Source organism: Crotalus tigris, unplaced genomic scaffold (genome assembly GCF_016545835.1).
Source record: "Crotalus tigris isolate CLP2741 ecotype Arizona unplaced genomic scaffold, ASM1654583v1 scf7180000017828.1554129, whole genome shotgun sequence".
In the NCBI taxonomy this organism is placed as follows: Eukaryota; Metazoa; Chordata; class Lepidosauria; order Squamata; family Viperidae; genus Crotalus; species Crotalus tigris.
In genome coordinates, this window is record NW_024096658.1 from 5,291 (window position 1) to 28,833 (window position 23,543).

General features: G+C 43.7%; 1 protein-coding gene across 2 annotated transcripts; it reads right to left on the reverse strand.

The window, feature by feature from the left end:
- Nucleotides 1-1,990: 1,990 nt before the first annotated feature.
- On the reverse strand, nt 1,991-14,942 carry LOC120307806 (glutamate carboxypeptidase 2-like). Of its 2 annotated transcripts, none has more exons than XM_039342948.1 (8): nt 14,605-14,942; nt 12,684-12,795; nt 9,721-9,907; nt 8,457-8,558; nt 5,679-5,804; nt 4,890-5,114; nt 3,049-3,142; nt 1,991-2,106 (listed from the first exon to the last, which is right to left on the reverse strand). In XM_039342948.1, the coding sequence occupies exons 1-7, from the start codon at nt 14,732-14,734 to the stop codon at nt 3,098-3,100; spliced, it is 927 nt and encodes a 308-aa protein (XP_039198882.1). In that variant the 5' UTR covers nt 14,735-14,942; the 3' UTR covers nt 1,991-2,106; nt 3,049-3,097. The 2 variants fall into 2 exon arrangements, with proteins under 2 accessions (XP_039198882.1, XP_039198881.1); XM_039342947.1 differs by having other exon boundaries at nt 4,928-5,114; nt 14,605-14,940.
- Nucleotides 14,943-23,543: the final 8,601 nt, after the last annotated feature.

Consider the following 23,543-nt stretch of genomic DNA (forward strand, 5'->3'; position numbering starts at 1 on the left):
AAGGATGCTTCTTCGCGAAGCGCAAAACCCTACCCTATTCTGGCTGGGGAATCTGGTACCTTTCAGGCGCAGTTCTTCCTGAGGTTGTACCTTTCGTCGGCCCAGACACACAGCTGCAATGTGTCCTTGTTTGCCGCATGCCCGGCAGGTAGCGGAGCGGAACTTGCAGTCGGTTCTCCTGTGGCGACCTCCACAGCCGATGCACTTGAGCGGAGCTGAAGAGCTTCCCTTCTGTTTTTCTTCCTTCGTGGGGTGGAGACGGTCGACTTCCTCGTCCGGATCCTCCTCGGAGTTTCTTTGGACGTCTTCCTGGTGCACGGATGCAACCTCTGGACTGTTTCTGATCGGCCGCATGTTCTTGACAGCACCGCCTGCTGCTTCTTCTGCGGTGACTTCCCTTAAGGCATCTTGGTAGGACAATTTTTCTTTAGCGAAAAGTCTCTGTTGTAGATCTCGATGCCTTAACCCACACACGAATCGGTCCCTCAGTCGTTCTTCGAGGTCTTTGAACTCGCAGTGCTTGGCGGCCTTCCGTAATGCGGCGATGAATTCTTTGGCCGACTCACCGGGCCGTTGATCCCTCTGCTCGAAGGTGTGGCGCCATGCGATGACGGACATCTTGGGGTGGAAGTGCTCCTTCAGTAGCTTCTTCAGATCTGCGTAGCTGACAGACTCTACTGGAACAGGTGCTGCAAGGTTTTCTGCGATGTCGAAGGCGTCTTGACCGCAAACACAAAGCAGGGTGGCAGCCTTCAAGCTCTCTTCCCTCACTTGGTTTGCCTTGAAGTAGTTCTCCACCCTGGCTACGTATGACTCTCACCGCTCTGGATGTGAGACGTCGAATTCCGAAAGCCTTCCGATTTTCGCCATCTTCAGGAGACGGGTCTATCAGCCAGCCTACCCCCGAATGCGCACTGGATTGGCGGGTAGCTGCCGAGTCGACGCCGTTCCGCCGCTTAGGACTCACTTGGGTAAGCTTACACTTCTTCCTTTCCAGGCGGTGTAAGGCAATCCCATCCTCGTCGCCAGTGTTGAGTCCTTGGCGGGAAGCAGACACGAGAAGCAGTTGGAGTTCTCAGTTTTCTTTATTCTGCGTTCAGCTTGCAAGTAGATGGCTTCAGCAGCTCCCAAAACCTCCCAGCTTCTTATATAGACATTTCCCGGGTAAATGCGATACTTTTCCCGCGCCAGCACCCGCGCGTGCGCACGGCGCTGGCGACAGCCTGTCTGGTCCCGGGCAGCTTTGCACCTGCCCGGGACTGCCTGCAAATGCCCGAGCCGTTTGCAAGGCTCGGGACATAACAGTAGTAACCAGGCTTAAGGTGTTGTGTGGACATTTCAGCATTTCAGTCCTCTTTGTGATCACAGAAATCATACTAAGGACTTCTGAAAATCTGGTTTTCTAGAAGAACGAGAGGACAAAAGGAACTGAACTGACCTCATTTGTTTCTCCTCCCATTTACAGGTAGTCCTCAACTTATGACAGGAATGGAGCCTGCCCATTATGGTCCTAAGACATGATGGTGGCAAAGTGAGTCACCCATGTGACCACACTGATTTTACTACCCACTTTTAGAGGTGTAGTTCATTGAACACCGTGGTCATTAAGCAAATCCATTGTTTGCTATGGGGCATTTTGCCTAAAACTCAGAAGTAAACACTGTTTACTTTTACTGTTTCAGCAAAAATATCATAAATATTTTTCGTGTGAACAAATTAAATGCAGGCTGTTGCCATGGGAGGAGCAGCCATTGGAACTTCATGGATACCACTTTGAAGCTGGGGGGGGGAGGGGGGTCATAATTCAAATGGTCACTAAATGAGGGTTATCTGTATTACCCCAAGCAGCTGCTTCACTTTATTTTGTGAGAGAGGTTGGTCAACTAGAAGCCCTCAATTACCTCCCACTCTAAAACTGAAAGTGTTCTTTTCTCCCCGTCCTTTTATTTCATTTATTATTTACTTCTTAACAAGTTTTACCAAAGTTTCTGTGAAAAGCGTCCTCACCTTTTTGAAGAAATCCCTATAAAGCCAGGTCCCACATTGTAAGGCACGGAAAGCTGTCCCTTCCAAATATTATCCGGTGCAGGAGCGCCTCCCATTTCCCTGTTGGAAACAAGAAGGGTTACAACTCTTGGGAATTTAAAATGGATTGGCTGAAAAAAAAACCAAGTCCTTGTACAGCATGTTCTTTTGAATATTTTTTATAAGCAGGTGTTGCAAAATAAAGATTTGCTACGATGCAGAGAATTTTCTTCAAAAGGGCTCTATTACTGCCCTCGTTCCTCTCTTCTCTACATCCTACACCAGGGGTAGGCAACTTTGGCCCCTTCGTAACTTGTGGACTTCAACTCCCAGAATTCCTGAGCCAGCATGGGAGAAACTTTGGCCCCTTCATGACACGTGGACTTCAACTCCCAGAATTCCTGAGCCAGCATGGGAGAAATTTTGGCCCCTTCATAACTCGTGGACTTCAACTCCCAGAATTCCTGAGCCAGCATGGGGGAAACTTTGGCCCCTTCATGACTCGTGGACTTCAACTCCCAGAATTCTGAGCCAGCATGGGAGAAATTTTGGCCCCTTCATAACTCGTGGACTTCAACTCCCAGAATTCCTGAGCCAGCATGGGGGAAACTTTGGCCCCTTCATGACTCGTGGACTTCAACTCCCAGAATTCCTGACCCAGCATGGGGGAAACTTTGGCCCCTTCATGACTCGTGGACTTCAACTCCCAGAATTCCTGAGCCAGCATGGAGGAACTAAGGCCCCTTCATGACTCGTGGACTTCAACTCCCAGAATCCCTGAGCCAGCATGGCTCAGCTTGGAAACCTCCCCCTTTTCCCTCAGCCTGGCTGGCTCAGGAATTCTGGGAGTTGAAGTCCACAAGTCATAAAAGAGCCAAGGTTGCCTACGCCTGTCTTACACAGTAGCAGTACAAGTAGTACACCGATTTCTGGCTGGTCACATAGTGACCATTTGAAATTTACAACCAACTTCCACAATTTAGTGACTGAGAGTGATATAATGATTGTATCATTTGGACTTACTTTAGCAGCTTCTCAGCATCGTGATAACCAATGGGGTGGACAGGAATATTTAAGTTTGCTGCACTTTGAGCTTCTTCCAAGCGATATGCATATTCTAAAATAAGAACGGTACCAATTACTATGCTATATCCTGAGGACAATTCAAGAGGCTGATTGTCACCTTTAAAACCATACTTGATTAAAGGCTTGGATAACTGCAAGGTCATCTTTTCTCTGTCTCCCAATAGGTTGCAGTGGGGTAGACTTGCCCCATATATTATATCTCAAGGACTGTCAAATGCAGGCACTTCAGAAACATAACATAAAAGAGCACTTCAGATGCTTAAACCACGGTGGTGCAATAGTTAGAGTGCAGTACTGCAGGCTATTTCTGCTGACTGCTGGCTGCCTGCAGTTTAGCAGTTCGATCTTCACCACCTCAAGGTTGACTCGCCTTCCATCCTTCTGAGGGTAAAATGAGAACCTAGATTGTGGGGGGCAATATGCTGACTCTGTAAACCGCTTAGAGAGAGCTGTAAATAGTGGTGAAATTGAAATACCTGAACAACCAGTTCTCTTATTGGATGCAGGCCTGGGCCTCCAAGGCCTAGAACGGACTTCCAGAAGTAGCATCCACAAATTTCCGGCGGGTCTCCTTCTAGGCCTAGACTGGACAGTTTCCATTCAGCCAGTTCTCTGAACTCAGCAAAACTCAGCCTCAAATTAACTACCAGTTCTGCCGAACCGGTGCGAACTGGTTGAATTCCACCACTGGCTGTAAAGCACTGTGAAGTGGCATATAAATCTAAGTATTATCGCCATTAAGACATCTACTAACAATAGGACTATAGCTGAAAAACCACATTTCTGAAGAGTCTGCAAAATGACACTCCTTGGGACAGTGGACTTGGAGCAAGTGACCGGACGGACAAATCCACATGGTGTTCTCAGCAATATAACATGAACATGATTTGCTCTTATCTTCCTCTAGGGCAGTGGTTCTCAACCTTTCTAATGCCGCGACCCCATAATACAGTTCCCCATGCTGTGGTGACCCCCCCAACCACTTATACATCACTGGGTGCCAGGGGCATGGCCAAAGAAAAGGGGGGGGGAATGGCGGACAGCCTTGTTTGGCGACCCCCGTGAAATGGTCGTTCGACTCCAAATGGGGTCCCGACCCACAGGTTGAGAATCACTGCTCTAGGGTGTTTGTTCCAAAGTTCCATTTTGGCTCTCATTTCTAGAACTTCTTGGGGTTCTCCTGTCCCAGTAATAACCAGGTATGACCCTACTTACTGTTTATTCCCTATGGCGGTTACCCTCTGAGTATTGCCATTTCATGTGATTCTATTCTTGTTGAATCTTTTTCTCTGTATTCACTACACTTCTTTTTCCCACTCTGGTGTTCTCCAATGTTTTGACCTCAGCCAACATTGTGGGACAACTCACTGTGGCCAACTCATCCTGGGACAACTCATCCTGGGACAATTCACAGTGGGCAACTCATTGTGGGACAATTCACCACGGCCAACTTGTTCTGGGACAACTCTCCATTGCCAACTTGGCAGGGGACAACTCACAATGGAACAATTCCATGTGGGATAACTATACACGCTAAATGTTACCTGCCACTGTTCTTTAACATTATTTCCATTTTTGTCAATGGAAATAATGTCAAAGAAACAGTGGTGGATAACATTTATTGCGTTGAGTTATCCCACATGGAATTGTCCCTCAGAGAGTTGGCCACGGCGAGATGGTCTCAATTATATCAGTTCAACAAATAAAGACTACACAATCAAGTGCTATTTTCTTAGGATACTGTTCTCATAAGTATTTGAACCTCAGGTTGTGCCTACTTTAGGATGCATCCCTAGAAGGCTTCTTTTCTGGTCACCTTTAGCTGGATACCCTGGGGTGAGAGGATCCCCAGCACCATCCAGCAGGAGGACATTTCCACGTTGGGCTCCAGCTCCTGGCAGATTCCAGCCATCTGGGTAAGGCTGAACTCCAGGAGCACAAGAATCAGCAGGATCCGAGTATAAAATGATGCCTTTGGCTCCAGCCAGGTAAGCGTTCTTAACCTAGGAATTAAAAATGATTGGTGAACTAAATAATTTTATTCATCTAGCTAAAAAAAAAAATCCATAGTTTGACTAACAGAACAATATAATAGAATAACAGAGTTGGAAGGGACCTTGGAGGTCTTCTAGTCCAACCCCCTGCTCAGGCAGGAAACCCGCTACCATTTTGGACAAATGGCTGTCCAGTCTCTTCTTAAAAACTTCCAGTGTTGGAGCATTCACTGCTTCTGGAGGCAGGTTGTTCCACTGGTTAATTGTTCTAACTGTCAGGAAGTTTCTCCTTAGTTCTAGGTTGCTTCTCTCCTTGATTAGTTTCCACCCGTTGCTTCTTGTCCTGCCTTCAGGTGTTTTGAAGAATAGGCTTACCCCCTCTTCTCGGAGGCAGCCCTTTAGATATTGGAAGACAGCTGTCATGTCACCCCTATACCTTCTTTTCATTAAATTAGACTTAACTAATTCTTGCAACCATTTTTCATATGTTTTAGCTTCCAGTCCCCTAATCATTTTTCGGTTTCTTGTAAGCGTTCCTCTCATGCTTGAAAGGCAAAGCTCATAATCTCTTACCTTATTTCCTCTGAAGATCTTCCCATATCTGACAATGACAATTTTCCCGGAACAATTAATTCCCATCTCTCGCTCTAATCTGTGGAAATCCTCTATTCTGCCATAATTCACATACACCAAATCTCCCTGGAATACAAAAGGTGTATTAACAACACACACCAATGAAGTGAGGAAGTTGCAAAGTGCACCCACAGGGGTAGGCAACCTTGGCTCTTTTATGACTCGTGGACTTCAACTCCCAGAATTCCTGAGCCAGCCATGCTGAGGGGAAAAGGAAAGGTTTCCAAGCTGAGCCATGCTGGCTCAGGAATTCTGGGAGTTGAAGTCCACGAGTCATAAAAGAGCCAAGGTGGCCTACCCTATACTATACTGTGCTTTTCTTCATTTGTTCCTATTTCAAATTTCAATAAAAGTTTATACAGTTTAGCAATTATACGTTCATCATTTGTACACAATTCTGTTTCCAATTCGGTCTTACAGTGTTCAAAACCACAAACCCTTTTGTCTACTTTAAATCTTTCTAATAACAGTAAATAAGAAAAACATTGTTAATTATATCCCTTTGCCACTGAGAAGCTAAATAGTGCTGACTCTTGAATCTTGAATACGAGACCACCTACTGCCTCACTTAGCCTGGTTAATACTTGGATGAGACAGTAAGTGGTCTCTCATTCAAGATTATCCAGGTTCAGCACTGCTTAATTTTGAGTTCTGTTATAAACCGTTGCCCCAAATCCATCCTAAATAGACTGGTGTGTGTGTGATTCAAATTTAATCACTTAAAATTGTCTTTGGGTTATTGCTGTCTTGGGTTAATGTCATAAACACTAACTAAAGTGCCTGTAGATCTCTTATTTACCTCCTCTACTTGTTAGGTTGTTTTTAGTAAGATTACAATCTTAAAGTAAGTAAATCTTAATTTTAATTTAATTTCATTTCATTATCTGAAGATCTAAAGTAAAATAAGCGCCATTTTGGTCTGGTGTTAAGGCATTGGGAGATGGTGAGTTTCAGTCCCACCTTAGCCATGAAAGCCAGCTAGGTGACTTTGGGCCAATCACCAGGAGACCGTGAGTTCTAGTCCAACATTAGGCATGAAACCTAGTCCCATCTTAAATGTGAAAGCCAACTGGGTGATTTTGGGCAAGTCACTCCTATTTTCCCCTCACAGGATTGTTATTGTGGGGAAAATAGGAGGAGGCAGGAGAATTCAGTACGTTCCCTGCCTTGGGTTACTTATAACATAAAAAGGTGGAATAAAATATCTAATAATTAAAAATAAATTATTTTTAAATAAAATTAAAAAGGAAAATGCCATTTTGCATCAGATTCTGGGTACTTCTTAATTTTACCTTGGATTCCATCTCAGCCTGTGACAATCAAGTCAACCATAAATGGAAAGAAAACACAAGAAGAAACTTCACCAATTGGCATCCTATAAATTGATCTTTTGTGGGCTCTGCCCATAGACAAACAGCCCATTTTTCCCCCAAAATATCTCTTACATTTCCCCAAATATACCTAATAACTGTAAAAAATTAGGGACTCCTATTCCAAACTACAGAAATGCCTAAAGGGAAAGGGCTACATAATGCAAGAACATTCATACATAACACCTAGGCAAGTCCCATTAGAGATGGATTTAGGCCTAAGCCAGGAGTAGGCAACCTTGGCTCTTTTATGACCTGTGGACTTCAACTCCCAGAATTCCTGAGCCAGCATGGCTCAGTTTGGAAACCTCTCCCTTTCCCCTCAGCATGACTGGCTCAGGAATTCTGGGAGTTGAAGTCCACAAGTCGTAAAAGAGCCAAGGTTACCTACCCCTGGCCTAAGCTAAACAAGCTAACTTTGGACATCCAAGTCGCAAAGAGCCTTCTCAATATTTCAGAATTGTTTTCATAATGAATGAATGAATGAATGAATGAATGAATGAATGAATGAATGAATGTGTTTTATTATAATTTCATATAAAAACACCACTGTAAATTAAGCCTTCTTATATGGCTCCTGTGTGATCCTCGATAGCTTGATAGATCCAGATATGCTTTCTTTCTTCATGCCTTCACTCCTTCTGTTTAAGGTGGGTTCTTGCCCACTCCTTCACAGCTTTAGGATGCCTTTTGGGGGCATCCATGCCACAATCAGTTGTTATACTGTGTTAAGTTGTTAAGACCTGTGATGGCACAGTGGTTAGAATGCAGAACTGCAGGCTAACTCACTGCTCACTCCAGCAGTTTGATCCTGACTAGCTCAAGGTTGACTCAGCCCTTCCATCCTTCTGAGGTGGATAAAATGAGGACCCAGATTGTTAGGGGCATATAGGCTGACTCTGTAAACCGCTTAGAGAGGGCTGTAAAGCACTGTGAGGCAGTATATAAGTCTATCTTCTCTGTTAGCACTTGTCAGATAGAACTGCTACATCTTCCTATGGCAGAGGGAGTGCAGTGGTTCATGTGGTTAGGATGCTGGACTAACGATCAGCAAGCTAACGTTCAAGACCCAGTTGCTGCTACATGATGGGGTAAGTTCCCGTCATTTGCTCCAGCTCCTGCCGATGCAGCAGGGTGACTGCGAGTAGATAGATGGGTACCACTTCAGTGGGCAATATAATGGGGACATGAAAGGGGCCCTCATCTGGGCATCCCCCAGGCAGCGGTGATGTCACAGGCTAATCCTTTCAACCCGGAAGCGTTTCAGTGCTCCTGACACAACTGTAGTAGTATTTTCCTAGAGCCTTGCCAGGTCTGAATGCCGCCCCAAATGCCTTTTAATCCTTACCTCTGGCTGACCCTGGGCTGAGAAGGCACTATAGGGAGGCACAATATCTTCAATGGTCTCATATCCTGCAGGAACAGGCTCAGATAGCGATGTGTTGAAAATCTAGATAGTTCAGGAGCCACAAAGGGGGGGAAATGGCATATAAAAAACAACATCTGATATATCCAACTTCGGTGTGGGCAAAGGTTGAGGAAGGGGATGGAAATTCATTTAAGAAAGGTATTTGCCAAGGGCCCATCAAAATGAAGCCAATTTAGCGAAACTCTAAAAAAAAAAAATGGTTGTGTTTGTCTGACATACAATGCCCAAATATTCTCTATGGTGGCTTCATGTAATCTTTAAGGCAATGCAATGATTCTCACAACACACTTAATTTTGAACTGCAGGTAGTTCTCAATTTCTGACCATTCATTTAAAGGCCAGAGTTATCATGGTGCTGAATAAAATGACTTACAACCCATCCCTGCAGTTCCAATTGTCACACCACCCCTACAGTCACCTGACTGTAATTTGGGCATTTGGCAACTGGCTTACATTTACAATTCTTGAAGCATCCTTCAGTCACGTGATCACAAACTGTGATCTTCCCAGCCAGCTTCTGACAAGCAAAGTCAATGGGGAAGACAGATTTGTTTAAGAACCATGAGAATAGAATAGAATAGAATAGAATAGAATAGAATAGAATAGAATAGAATAGAATAGAATAGAATAGAAATACAGAATGGAAATAAGAATAGAATAGAATAGGAATAGAGTAGAACAGAACAGAATAGAATAGAAATACAGAATGGAAATCAGAACAGAACAGAAGAGTAGAGTAGAGTAAAAAAGAAATACAGAGTAGAGTAGAGTAGAGTAGAGTAGAGTAGAGTAGAGTAAAATAGAAATACAGAATGGAAAGAATAGGATAGGATAGGATAGGATAGGATAGGATAGGATAGGATAGGATAGGATAGGATAAGATAACAGAGTTGGAAGGGACCTTGGATGTCTTCTAGTCCAGCCCCCTGCTCAGGCAGGAAACCCTATACCATTTCATTACTTAGAAACTATGTGTGATTTGCTCAACTGCCATGATAAATATGGTTGCAAAGTTGAATCCAGTCATGTGATCAATCATTTAATGATTGCATCACTTAGCAATGGAAATCTAGTCCCACATATAGTCATAAGTTGAGGTACCTCGCTACATAACCTCATATTAGCCTAGTGTATCAGGTTGTGAAACCTACTCCATATTCACAATCCAGCCCCTCTCCTTTACCTCTTGGCCCTGCTCGTCAATGAGTGAGATGTAGTTAGGACGTGTCTCATTGGGGTAGGAAAGCAGAACATCATAAGGAGCCAGTTGGACCGAGTCTAGGCCAAAGGCCTTCCAGTTTGCTTGTATCTGTTCAGCTAGATGCAAATTCTCCTGTGTGCCTGCCAAGTGAGGCTGCCGGGTGAAATTGCTAGAAGGAAGAAGATGGCATTATTTGCTCTGTGAGAAGTTTTATAACAAAATATATTTTATTCTTTATACTGTTTCTATCTACCCCCTAAAACATTAACAGAATCCACAATGGTCTGAGAATCAGTGTCCCCACTAGATAATTAACGGCCAAGCTGAATCTAAATTAATCCAATAAAAATAGCAAACAGGGAAAAATATTTTACTCAAACTCCCTCAACACCTTTAATAAGTTACCCAGACCTAATCCACATATCAAGGCTATGCAGAACAGATTTTTATTCTTCAGCATGTGGGAGAATAAATGAAATGTTCAGTGTGTAGTTCAACAATCAGCAGGCAGTAACACAGGGTGTGTGTGATGCCTCTTTGGTGGTTTAATATATTTATGGATCAGTGTATAAAGAATGTTTCTGGGGACAGTAGAAGCGTGTGGGTGGGAGGTGTGAATTTATGCAGAGGCTGGCTCAGAACTGAATTTATGTTCTGCTGGCTCAGAACTGAATGACTGAGTTGTGTCACTCAAATTTGTCTTTTTCAGTTCAGCACTACATGTGCTGGGATATGCCTCAAGACTTGCTTTCAACTTTTTTCTTGACATTGTCCTATGTTGGTGGGAGCAGGGCAGAAGACGCTGGTGTGCACCCCTTGCAGTGCCTATCATGTGACTTCCAACCCTAGAAAAATCTATTATCTCTTCAGTCTTGGGACAAGTTCAGACATTCTTTTCAAACCCATGCACATACACGTAGACACACACCGGCATGTGCAAAAGAATGGAGCAAAGAAGCAGAGCAAAGGAACTGTAACTCACAGATGCTTATAAAAGCTCTATAATTCATCATTTTAAAAGATGCTACACTTTCTGTTAAGCAAAAGACAGAGGGAGGGCGGGAGGGAGGGAGGGAAGGAGGGAAGGGAGAGAAAGGGAGGAAAGGAGGGAGGGAAAGTTGAAGGAGGAGGGGAGGGAGGGAGGAAGGAAGGAAGGGAAGGAGGGAGAGGGAGGGAGGAAAGGAAGTGTTCTATCCCAACCTATTGCCATCCTTGTTAAAGGCACAAGGACCAAACCCCTGCTGATGCAATAGGCTGGAGACTTTACAAAACAAACCCCTTTTAATATGGGTGACAAACCTGTCAAATACTCCAAAACACAAACAGCAAAACTCAATCCAAATGAAGGAAATAGTCCACAGGAAACACGATGCAAACAGAAGAGAAGTCACAAGCAAGACGAACAGACCAGGATTCCAAGAAGCACTTTGCAAACGGTTGCCTTCAGCAACCAGCACCGCCCACACCTCCTCCCTTTATTCAGCAGTCCCAAGGCGTTGCCTCTCATCACCTTCTCCTTTTACTCTGGAGGCGTCGTATTGATTGCTGCTGATTTTCTCTTGCTAAATGACATGTGCAAGCATCAATTAGCAAGTCCATCAGGTGTGATTCTTCTGAGTCTGACTCATTCTCCTCACACAGCTGAGCTTCATCAGAAACACGACTGGAGGGCCCAGGCTCTGCATCAAACCATGAGTCCTGTAATTCATCCGAGCCTCCCTCTGCCCCTGATGGCCCTTCAAATGCCTCCTCCACCTCCTCAGATTCCTCAGACTCAGCTGTTGGGAGCACAGGCTGGCATGGAATCACCACAGGAGGAGGGAAAGTTGAAGGAGGAGGGCGGGAGGAGGGAGGGAGGAAAGGGGGGAAGAAATGAGGGAGGGAGGGAGGGAGGGAGGGAGGGAGGGAGGGAAAGTTGAAGGAGGAGGGAAGGAGGAGAGGGAGGGAGGAAGGAAGGAAGGGAGAGGGAGGGAGAGAGGGAGGAAAGGAGGGTGGGAAAGTTGAAGGAGGAGGAGAGGGAGGGAGGGAGAAGGAGGGGAAGGGATGGAGGGAGGAAGGAGGGAGGGAGGGAGGAAAGGAGGGAGGAAAGGAGGGAGGAAAGGAGGGAGGGAGGGAAAGTTAAAGGAGGAGGGAGGGAGGAGGAGGGAGGAAGGGAAGGAGGGAGGGAGGAGGAAAGGAGGGAGGGAGGGAGGGAGGGAGGGAAAGTTAAAGGAGGAGGGAGGGAGGGAGGGAGGAGAGGGGGGAGGAAAGGAGGGAGGGAGGAAAGGAAGGAGAGGGAAGGAGGGAGGGAAGTGAGGGAGGGAGGGAGGGAGGGAGGGAGGGAGGGAGGGAAAGTTGAAGGAGGAGGGAAGGAGGAGAGGGAGGGAGGAAGGAAGGAAGGGAGAGGGAGGGAGAGAGGGAGGAAAGGAGGGTGGGAAAGTTGAAGGAGGAGGAGAGGGAGGGAGGGAGGGAGGAGGGGAAGGGATGGAGGGAGGAAGGAGGGAGGGAGGGAGGAAAGGAGGGAGGAAAGGAGGGAGGGAAAGTTAAAGGAGGAGGGAGGGAGGAGGAGGGAGGAAGGGAAGGAGGGAGGGAGGAGGAAAGGAGGGAGGGAGGGAGGGAGGGAGGGAAAGTTAAAGGAGGAGGGAGGGAGGGAGGGAGGAGAGGGGGGAGGAAAGGAGGGAGGGAGGGAAAGTTGAAGGAGGAGGGAAGGAGGGAGGCCTGGGACGGAGCAATTTGTACAACCAAATTCTGGACTTGGGAAGTTGACTGTCATATATTGGTTTCCATCTTGCTCCCTTCCAGATGTGTCTTTAAGATTCCCATCATCCCAGCATGAAGCTGAGGAAGATGAGTGCTAATGTGTGTATGTGTGTGTTTGTGTGTGTTAAAATAGCTATTTCTCTATTTCACTGCTATATATTTCCTAAACCTTTGGGAAGGCTAACATACAGCCCAGTGTAGCTTACTAGAGAATTTGCTTGATGCTCCCTGCTTTCATCTCCTTCATGAAGGCCTCCTTCATCTTCTCATGGGCATCTGTCCTCGGCAACTGATGGGCACGTCTATTCGCCAGCCAGCCTGGAAATCAGATCAAACCGATTTCTCTGGCATGAAAAGCATGAGGTAAATTGTTGCGTGCCCCCAAATTTTGCAATTCGTCACACAAGAGTTACCTCCTCAGTAGCTGTTGCGTTGACACAATTAATCTGGATGTGGAATTAGCTCATACCCTCCACTTTCTTCATGAACCATAAACTACAGCACAGGTAGTCCTCAACATATGACCACAACTGAGCCCCAAATTTCTATTGGTAAGTGACACAATTAAGTGAGTTTTGCCCCATTTTACTGCATGACCTTTCCTGCCACCATTATTAAGTGAAGCCCTGCAGTTGTTAAGTTAGTAACCTGGTTGGTATGTGAATCTGGCTTCCCCATTGACTTTGCTTGTCCGAAGGTCACAAAAGAGGATCCTGTGACCCCAGGACATTGCAACCGTCATAAATATGAGCCAGTTGCCAAGCATCTGAATTTTGATCACGTGACCATGGGGATGCTGCAAAGGTCGTAAGTGTGAAAAATGGTTATAAGCCACTTTTCTCAATTCCGTTGTAACTTTGGGGACTAAACTGTTGTAAATCGAGGACTAGAGAGAGAGAGAGAGAGAGAGAGAGAGAGAGAGAGAGAGAGAGAGAAGACTGGTTACTGAAATCAGAAATACACAAAAAAGTTAAATATTTGTACATTTGTATATCAGAGTGCAATAAAGGGGATGTTAAAAATGAAATATTGATATATAATTTTATGTATTTATTCAATTTCCATAGGCGACCATTTCAGTCGATTCTGGGCGACTACCAATTCAAGAAATATATTACAAATAAGACACTAAGACATTTTAAAACAGTAAAAAGTAAAACAATAGAAACATCCAAAATGAATATAGATAGCAGCCTAGATACCTGGCCAGTTAGCAATACATCCAGGAAAAAGGATCTTTAAAAGATTCAGCTACCCAGTCTCAGGAACTTTTAAAGCTTTTAAAGCCTTTTGAAGGGCTTAACAATGCTGAGGCCATTCTTAGTTCTGCAGGGAGGATATTTCAAAGAACAGGAGCCACTGCAGAAAAAAGCCCATCTTTTAATCCCCTTCCATCCTTCCATCCATCCATCCATCCTTTTTTTTAAATAACAAATAGTGGACAATTTGGAAATCAAGTCAAAGACTCAAATCCTTTCTCTTATTATTAAAATAATTGAATATACTGTACTTTTGTTTTTTACAGTTAATTTCTCATTACTGATATACTGAGCACTAACAGTAAAATGTTGGTAGTTTTGTCTAGCCCTTATATATTTCTATATTAATTGTTTTTCCTCCCCCCCTTTTTTTCTCTTCCTTTCTTTCTTTCTTTCTTTCTTTCTCTCTCTCTCTCTTTCTTTTCTTTCTTTCTTTTTTCTTTCTCTCTCTCTCTTTTCTTTCTTTCTTTCTATTTGGTTTTTTTTAAAAAAAATGTTATCCACAGGGCTCATTAAATGGAGTTCATTCCCAAACAATTGTAGAAAGGATTCCCAAACTTTCACAGTACTTTCACTTCAATCAAACACGAATGCTTCTGTTTTTCAAAGAAACTGAAACTAATTTGGATCCTTTCCATCCTGCTCCTAACCAGCTGCGGAAACATTTTCCAAGCACGTGAATGCAATTTCCCTTTCAGTAATGAGTGGCAGATCACACACACACACACACACAGAGAGAGAGAGAGAGAGAGAGAGAGAGAGAGAGAGACCCACTGAGAGAGAAGGGGGGGTCACTTTTCTACAAGCCTTTTTCTTGGGGGGGGGCCGCAGGGGAAAAAATGACAATCTTGTGCAATCTCGGTCCTACCGCTTAAGAATCCCAGAAGGAACAAGATGACAGCTATTCCCCCTGCCAGCACCCAGAATCGGGTCCGGGCCCCACAGCTTCTGTCCCTTGGGTAGGTGGGCTCGATGCCTGTCCTCAAGCTGGTCCACATTCTTTCCAGGGCTGGGGCTTCGTCTAATGTTTTCCAGGCTTCTTCCAAACAAACACACAGGCTCCGCAGACCATGGAAGGGGACAAAGTCTTCTCCGCTTTCTTTCTTTCTCCAGACCTTAGCTCCTCCTGCAGGCTACTAAAAGAGAAATCAACCTCCGGAAGAAAAAGTTCCCGGCCGGGAACCCCTCTTGGTCCGCCCGCCAGAGTTGACAGCCTTGACTCCGTTGCTGCTTTGTTCAGAAGAGCTTCTAAGAGCGACGCAAAGACTAACTTTTCGGATCTCTGTGTTTTACCACTGCAACTCCCCAAAATTGCTCTTTCCCCTAAAGCAGATAATTTTCAAGTAATCCAGTACTTCTCTAAGTAGTAAAATAGGAGGAATTATGGGAGGAAGAGAGAGTATGTGTGTGTGTGTGTGTGTGAGACAGACAGACAGACAGACAGGGAGGGAGGGAAGGAAGGAAGGAAAAGAAAGAAAGAAAGAAAGAAAGAAAGAAAGAAAGAAAGAAAGAAAGAAAGAAAGAAAGAAAGAAAGAAAGAGAGAGAGAGAGAGAGAGAGAGAAAAGGAAGGAAGGAAAAGAAAGAAAGAAAGAAAGAAAGAAAGAAAGAAAGAAAGAAAGGAAGGAAGGAAGGAAGGAAGGAAGGAAGGAAGGAAGGAAGGAAGGAAGGAAGGAAGGAAGGAAGAAAAAGAGAGAGAGAGAGAGAGAGAAATAGGAAGGAAGGAAGGAAGGAAGGAAGGAAGGAAGGAAGGAAGGAAGGAAGGAAGGAAGAGGAAGAGGGAGGGAACCAGGTTCTTAATTTTGGAGGTGAACAAATTTATTTTATTCTTTATTGATTGGTTTTATATGCCATCAAATCGTTTTTCGACTCTTAGAGACCATATAGATTTTTCTATATCGTGATCTGTCCCTAACCTGTTATTCCAAGTCTCCCATTGGTGCATCCATTGCCACTGTAATTGAGTCCATCCACCCTGTCCTTGTCTACTTCTCAAGTGAGAGGTAATCGGCTATCATAAAAATATTTGTTGGACAACCTCCCCATCACCACTACCACCAAAAATATCCCAAGCCAGTCTATGAAAAAAAATGTTGGAGGGAATGTTGAAGAGACTCTTTAGAGTCTAAAATATATAAAGAATGGTTGCAAGAATTGGATATATCAGGAATAATGAAGGGAAGGACTAGGGGTGATATGATAGCCATCTTCCAATATATGAGAGGCTGTCATAAAGAAGAGGGGTCAGACTAGTCTCAAAGGCATCTCAGGACAGGACAAGACATAATGGGTGGAAGCTTAACAAAGAGAGAAGCAACCTAGAATTAAGGAAAAATTTCCTGTTGGTGAGAAAAATTAACCAGTGGAATGGCTGGCCTTCAGGAGTTGAAGGTGCTCCATCACTGGAGGTTTTTAAGAAGAGATTGGACAGCCACCTGTCCAGAATGGTATAGGGTTTCCTGCTTCAGCAGGGGATTGGACTACCAGTAGAAGACCGTGTGGTCCTCAATGGCACCACATCTACATGGAGGGAAGTGTGTAGTGGGGTGCCCCAAGGCTCTGTTCTGGGCCCAATGCTCTTCAACATCTTCATCAACGATCTGGACGAGGGGATAGATGGGGAACTCATCAAATTTGCAGACAATATCAAGCTGGCAGGAATAGCCAACACTCCAGAAGACAGGCTTAGGATACAGGAGGATCTGGACAGACTTTAACACTGGGCACTATCTAAAATGAAATTCAGTGGTGAAAAAAGTAAGGTTCTACATTTTGGCAAGAAAAAACAAATGTATAGGTATAGTATAGGGGGGGGTACCTTGCTCAATAGCAGTAACTGTGAGAGGGACCTTGGAGTCCTAGTGGACAATCACCTAAATAGGAGCCAGCCGTGTGCTGCAGCTGCCAAAAAAGCCAACAGTCCTAGGCTGCATTAACAGAGGGATAGAATCAAGATCACATGAAGTGTTAATACCACTTTACAATGCCTTAGTAAGGCCATACTTGGAATACTGCCTCCAGTTTTGGTCACCACGATGTAAATAAGATGTTGAGACTCTAGAAAGAGTATAGAGAAGGAACGATTGTTGGAATTGGGTATGTCTAGTTTAATGAAGAGGAGGACAAGGGGGGACATGATAGCAGTGTTCCAATATCTCAGGGGTTGCCACAAAGAAGAGCTATTCTCCAAAGCACCTGAAGGCAGGACAAAGAGCAACAGATGGAAACTAATCAAGGAGAGAAGCAACCTAGAACTAAGGAGAAACTTCCTGACAATTAGAAAAATTAATCAGTGGAACAACCTGCCTCCAGAAGCTGTGAATACTCCAACACTGGAAGTTTTTAAAAAGAGATTCGACAGCCATTTGTCTGAAATGGTATAGGGCAGGGGAAAGCAACCTTGGCTCTTTTATGACTTGTGGACTTCAACTCCCAGAATTCCTGTCAGCATGGCTGGTTCAGGAATTCTGGGTATTGAAGTCCACAAGTCATAAAAGAGCCAAGGTTGCCTATCCCTGGTATAGGGTTTCCTGCCTGAGCAGGGGTTGGACTAGATGACCTCCAAGGTCCTTTCCAACTTTATTATTATTATTAACTTTTTTCCAACTCATTCTATTCTATTCTATTCTATTCTATTCTATTCTATTCTATTCTATTCTATTCTATTATAAAGCTATAGAACTCTATTCTACAGTGTTCAGTTCTGTTCCGTTCAGTTCCATTCCTTTCTTTTCCATTCCATAGTAAACGGCAGCACTGTTTTATCACTTTTGTACAATATCACAATGTACCAGTAGATGGCAGGAATGTACCATAAACAGCGTAGCAGGAGAGCGTTTAATCTGATACGCTTAAAATCAGGAGTCTGGCTGCACTTTTTCTGAGAAATTTTAATTAAATAACAATTAGAAAATATATTTAAAAATGTATTGGAATTTGTTAGCTGAAAACGGTGCTATCAGACCCTTTTTTGATTTTGCTACCATAAATGGCAGTAACTACATGGTAGCTTAAAAAAAAAACCAAATTGCTGTGCTACCTCTGTGTGACACATAATCAAACAGAAGAATCAGAATTTCCCCAAATCTTGCTAAAAATACTAATCCAGATTGTACTATTCTCCTGTCTGAATATTTTCTAAAGGAGGGAGATGTATAATGGAAAACCCCCTCCTTGAGTATATCATCTATTTTTCTTTTCAGAGGCTATTCTCTGCTTGCCTGCTTCTTGCAGTTAAAATTTGTGGTTCAGACGTACTCATAAATCACCTGGAGAAGGTGAACAGGGGAGCTGAGAATGAAAATGCAGAGCTGCTCGTGTTTGATAGGGAATCGCCAACCAGCCAGGATGATTGAGAGGAATGTGGTTCATATTTTAAAGACCAGGGGGGTCAAACTATTTTCCAAAGCACCAAAAGGCAAGTCCAGAAACAATGGATGGAAACTAACCAAGGAGAGAAACCTAGAACTAAGGATACATTTCTTAATAGTGAGAGCAATCAACCAATGGAATAGCTTGCTTTCAGAGGTTGTGGGTGCTCCATCACTGGAGGCTTTTGAGAAGAGACTGGACAACCATTTGTCTGAAATGGCATAGGGCAGTGATGGCGAACCTTTTAGAGACTGAGTGCCCAAACTGCAACCCAAAACCCACTTATGCATCGTCGGGTGCCGGGTGGGTGTGGCCCATTGGGTGGGTGTGGCCCATTGGGTGGGCGTGGCTGCGGTGGTAACGGCAGACTGGGTGGGACTAAAAAGTTCAATCAATCAATTCCAACTTTTCAAGATCTTTTTTTTTTCCCACGAGAAGTTGAAATTGACTGATTGATTGAACCTTTTTTTTTTTTTTTTGCACACGGCAGCAGAGGCCTAAAGCGAAAAGGTTTTATAAAACCCAGCTGAAGGCCTAGGACTGGGGCGACGGCGCACGTGCCCACAGAGAGGGCTCTGAGTGCCACCTCTGGCACCCGTGCCATAGGTTCGCCATCACTGGTATAGAGTTTCCTGCTTGAACAGGAGGTTGGACTAGACTAGAAGATCTTTGAGGTCCTTCAACTCTATGTTCTATATTTGGAGGCAGAATGATAACATGGGAGGGAAAGATATAAGTGTGTATGAGTGCAACTAGAATTTAGGTTTATATGCTAGCTCTCCCCACTTATGCTGCTATTTAGATCAGCTTTCATTTCAGAAGCACACGTTTCTTTGGGGAATGGACCTAGCTACGGAGAAAAAGGTTGTCTGGAAAAGACAGCTGGACAGAACAAGGGTTGATCCAGGTTGTCTCATGTGATCTCCTACTCTACTCCATCATTATTCTGAACACCTAATTCTCACAGTTGACAAAGCACAATGACTAAGTTCTATCTATGTATATTAACCCATAAAGCAGGGGTGTCAAACTGCCAACTCGTGGGCCGGACGCGTCATCAGGAAACCGTGCCCACCCCATTGCCGGCAATGGAGACAAAGCTCCGATACGTTGCGCGATGTCACGTGACGTTGCAGGTTTGACAGGTCTGCCATAAAGTGGGGCTGTAGTATTATTTATCCTTTTGTTATTTACACCTTCTACTGGCTGAATACTTGCAGTATTAATAGTCATAATTTCTCTGTTGTTTTGTGAGTATACTGAGTGCTTCTTTACCAGAGACAAATTCCTTTTGTGTCTAATCATACATAAACTATTCTATTCTATTCTATTCTATTCTATTCTATTCTATTCTATTCTATTCTTTCCATTCTTTCCATTCTGTATTTCTATTTTACTCTATTCTACTCTACTCTACTCTGTTCTATTCTATTCTATTCTATTCTATTCTATTCTATTCTCATGTTTCTTAAACAAATCTGTCTTCCCCATTGACTTTGCTTGTCAGAAGTTGGCTGGGAAGATCACAATTTGTGATCACGTGACTGAAGGATGCTTCAAGCATTGTAAATGTGAGCTAGTTGTGTCCAATTCCTTTTGTGTCTAATCACACATAAACTATTCTAGTCTAGTCTAGTCTAGTCTAGTCTAGTCTACTCTACTCTACTCTACTCTATTCTATTCTAATTCTTATTCTCCTCCTCCTCCTCCTCCTCCTCCTCCTCCTCTTCCTCCTCCTCCTCCTTGTGTCTGGTTCTGGGATCTTCCGGCCGCCTCAACCATTGTTAATTGATGTTGTTATATTGTATGATGTCTTTGATGTTATCTCTCCATCTTCTTCTGGATCTGCCTTGTGTTCTTTGACCTTCTCTTCTTTTTTTCATATGCCTTGTAGGGGTATGGAATCCCACAACATCTTCTCCAGGTGAGCACAGCACTTTATTTGCTGTTTTTGTAGATAGTTTAGGGATGGTTCTGTGCCCATTCTTTCTCTTATGGTCTCATGTCTGATTTTATCTCTTCTGATCACTCCAGAACTTTTTTTGCAAACATCTCATTTTCATGGTGACTAACTTTCATTTATGTTTTATTGTAAGTGTCCATGCCCACTCTGTTCTATTTCAGTTTTAAAACTTGGTTTAGTCGTTTTATTCTTTGGATGTTTACTTTTTTTTAATTGGATTTCAGCAGTTAACTTACAAAACCTCATGGCATCCCTTTTATGCCTCTAAAAACCCAGTGGAGAAGAAAATCCCTAGATCCTGAAGTTGAAACTCAAGTACTTTGGCCATCTAATGAGAAGGAAGGACTCACAGGAGAAGAGCCTAATGCTGGGAAAGATTGAGGGCAATAGAAGAACGGGACGACAGAGAATGCAGTGGCTGGATGGAGTCACTGAAGCAGTAGGCATGAGCTTAAATGTACTCCAGAAGATGGTAGAGGACAGGAAGACCTGGAGGAACATTGTCCAGGGGGTCACGATGGGTTGGATACAACTTCGCAACTAACAACAACAACCTGGACATGCTTGTTTTAGAAGGTTGCAGTGGACACTTTCAATATCTGCAAAGATTTCCCCCTTTTTTCTTTAGCATTTAGAGGACAACATTTATCTGGTGTCTTTTCCATTTGGTCAAAAACCTGCAGCCAATGATAAACTGCAAATATGAGCACACATCACCGTGGTAGCCAATTTTTTTTTCCTTTTCTCTTCCTGCTTTCTCGAATTCGTAATAAAAGAGAGCATATTTCTCGACTATCTGGTGCAGCTGGTAATAAAAATTAACTGCCAGGTTTCTGCTTGAGATTTACTGGATTAGCAGAAAATTTCTCCCTCTCTCGTTGCACCGTGTCCCTTTTCTGCAATAATAATAATCTCATTAGGATGGGCTACAGGCTTTCTTGAGTTTATTCATCTGCAATCTCCCACCTTCCTTTGCGCTGATCTCTCTCCACCCAAATTGCTGGATTTTAAAGGACCCTTTGATGGTGAACCTATTCTCCCTGCCAGCCTCCATTGAAAGGAGAAGAAGCCTGTGTCTTTTTTGCAGTTACCAATGCGCCAATTCACCCTAATGTTCTGGTAGGACATTTTCAAACCTAAATACCCCCTCCCCCTCCAATGGAAGCTTGTTAAAGACACGACAAGTAGTCCTCAACTTACAACAGTTTGTTCAGTAACCATTGGATGTTATTTATGACAGTTGCAGTGTCCCTGGGGATCATGTGATCATTCTTTATGAACTTCTGACAAGCAAAGTCAATGGAGAAGCCAGATTAACTTAATCGTGTTATCAACAACTGCAGTGGTTCAATTAACAACTGTGGCAAAAAATAGCAAGAGTATTGCTCTTGCTATTTCTTGCCACAGTTGTTAAGTGAATTGCCCCAGTTGGTGCCAACCTAGCAGTTCGAAAGCATGCAAATGCAAATGCTGGATCCATAGCTGGCTGACCGGCTGTACTCAGCATGTGGTCCTCAATGGAATCGCATCTACATGGAGGGAAGTGTGTAGTGGGGTGCCCCAGGGCTCTGTTCTGGGCCCAGTGCTCTTCAACATCTTCATCAACGATTTGGAGGAAGGGATAGATGGGGAACTCATCCAATTTGCAGACCCAGCTGGCAGGAATAGCCAACACTCCAGAAGACAGGCTTAAGATACAGAAGGATCTGGACAGACTTGAACACTGAGCGCTATCTAACAAAATGAAATTCAATGGTGAAAAAAGTAAAGTTCTACATTTTGGCAAGAAAAACCAAATGCACAGGTATAGTATAGGGGTACCTTGTTCAATAGTAGTAACTGTGAGAGGGACCTCGGAGTCCTAGTGGACAATCATCTAAATAGGAGCCAGCAGTGTGCTGCAGCTGAGAAAAAAGCCAACACAGTGCTAGGCTGCATTAACAGAGGGATAGAATCAAGATCACATGAAGTGTTAATACCATTTTACAATGCCTTGGTAAGGCCACACTTGGAATACTCCATCCAGTTTTGGTCACCATGATGTAAAAAAGATGTTAAGACTCTAGAAAGAGTACAGAGAAGAGCAACAAAGATGATTAGGGGACTGGAGGCTAAAACATGTGAAGAACAGTTGTTGGAATTGGGTATGTATAATTTAACAAAGAGAAGGATGAGGAGGGACAGGATAACAGTGTTCCAATATCTCAGGGGCTGCCACAAAGAAGAGGGAGTCAAGCTATTCTCCAATGCGCCTGAAGGCAGGAGAAGAAGCAATGGGTGGAAACTAATCAAGGAGAGAAGCAAACTAGAACTAAGGAGAAACTTCCTGACAGAACAATTAACCAGTGGAACAACCTGCCTCCAGAAGTGGTGAATGCTCCAACACTGAAAGTTTTTAAAAAGAGGCTGGACAGCCATTTGTCGAAAATGGTATAAGGTTTCCTGCCTAAGCAGGGGGTTGGACTAGACAACCTCCAAGGTCCCTTCCAACTTTATTATTATTATTATTATTATTATTATTATTATTTAGATAAATAGGTACCACTTGGGTGGGAAAAAGTTATTGTGTTCCATATTTTCATGCTGGTCACATGAGAATGAAAGTGTGTCTCAGGCTCCCTTGGCTGCACATTGGAAATGAGGGCTGGCCCCTTGAGTCGGTCATGACTGGACAGGGCAAGCCTTTACATTTTTTTTAATATATATATACAATAATATGTATGCCAGATATGGGCAGGTGGCATGAAAGAATGGATCATCAGCACCTGTTGATCCAATAAATTTAGTCATTGTCTCTCCACTGAAGGATGAAGGCCTCTTCCGCATGTTTCCAACCTATACGGTCCCGAGTTTTCTTTGGCCAACCGGCCAAGCAATACTTGCTGATGTCATTGATCCATCTTGTTTGAGGTCTCTTTCATGAACTCCTTTTTAACAAGTGGGATCCATTCTATGACTGCCTTGGTCCACCTGCCATCAGTTCTTCTGGCTATGTCACCAGCCCGTTTCTATTTCAATTCTTTTACTCTCCTGATCCAATAAATAAATAAGAAGAGATTGGACAACAATTTGTCTAAAATGGTATAAGGTTTCCTGACTAAGCAGAGAGTTGGAGTAGAAGACCTCCAAGGTCCCTTCCAACTCTGTTATTCTATTCTAAATATAAGATTCATTCATTCATTCATTCATGTATTTATTTATTTATTCTTTATTTTTTATGATTCTTTCTTTTCAGACCTGAAATAGCAATAGCACGCAGACTTACATACCCCTTCATAGTACTTTACAGCCCTCTCTAAGCAGTTTATAGAATCAGCATATTGGCCCCCAACAAACTAAGTCCTCATTTTACTGACCTCGGAAGGATGGAAGGCTGAGTCAACTTTGAGCCATTCAGGATCGAACTGCTGGCATGTGGCAGAATTAGCCCGCAATGCTGCATTCTAAGCACTGCACCACCACGGCTCTTAAGAAA

Coding starts and splice junctions, on each gene's coding strand:
- LOC120307806 (XM_039342947.1), bottom strand. CDS start 14,734: ATGTGGACCAGCTTGAGGACAGGCATCGAGCCCACCTACCCAAGGGAC. Junction 12,796..14,604: donor CCTTCTGGGATTCTTAAGCG/GTAGGACCGAGA, acceptor TCTGATTTCCAG/GCTGGCTGGCGAATAGACGT. Junction 5,805..8,456: donor CAGCCCAGGGTCAGCCAGAG/GTAAGGATTAAA, acceptor TTTGTATTCCAG/GGAGATTTGGTGTATGTGAA.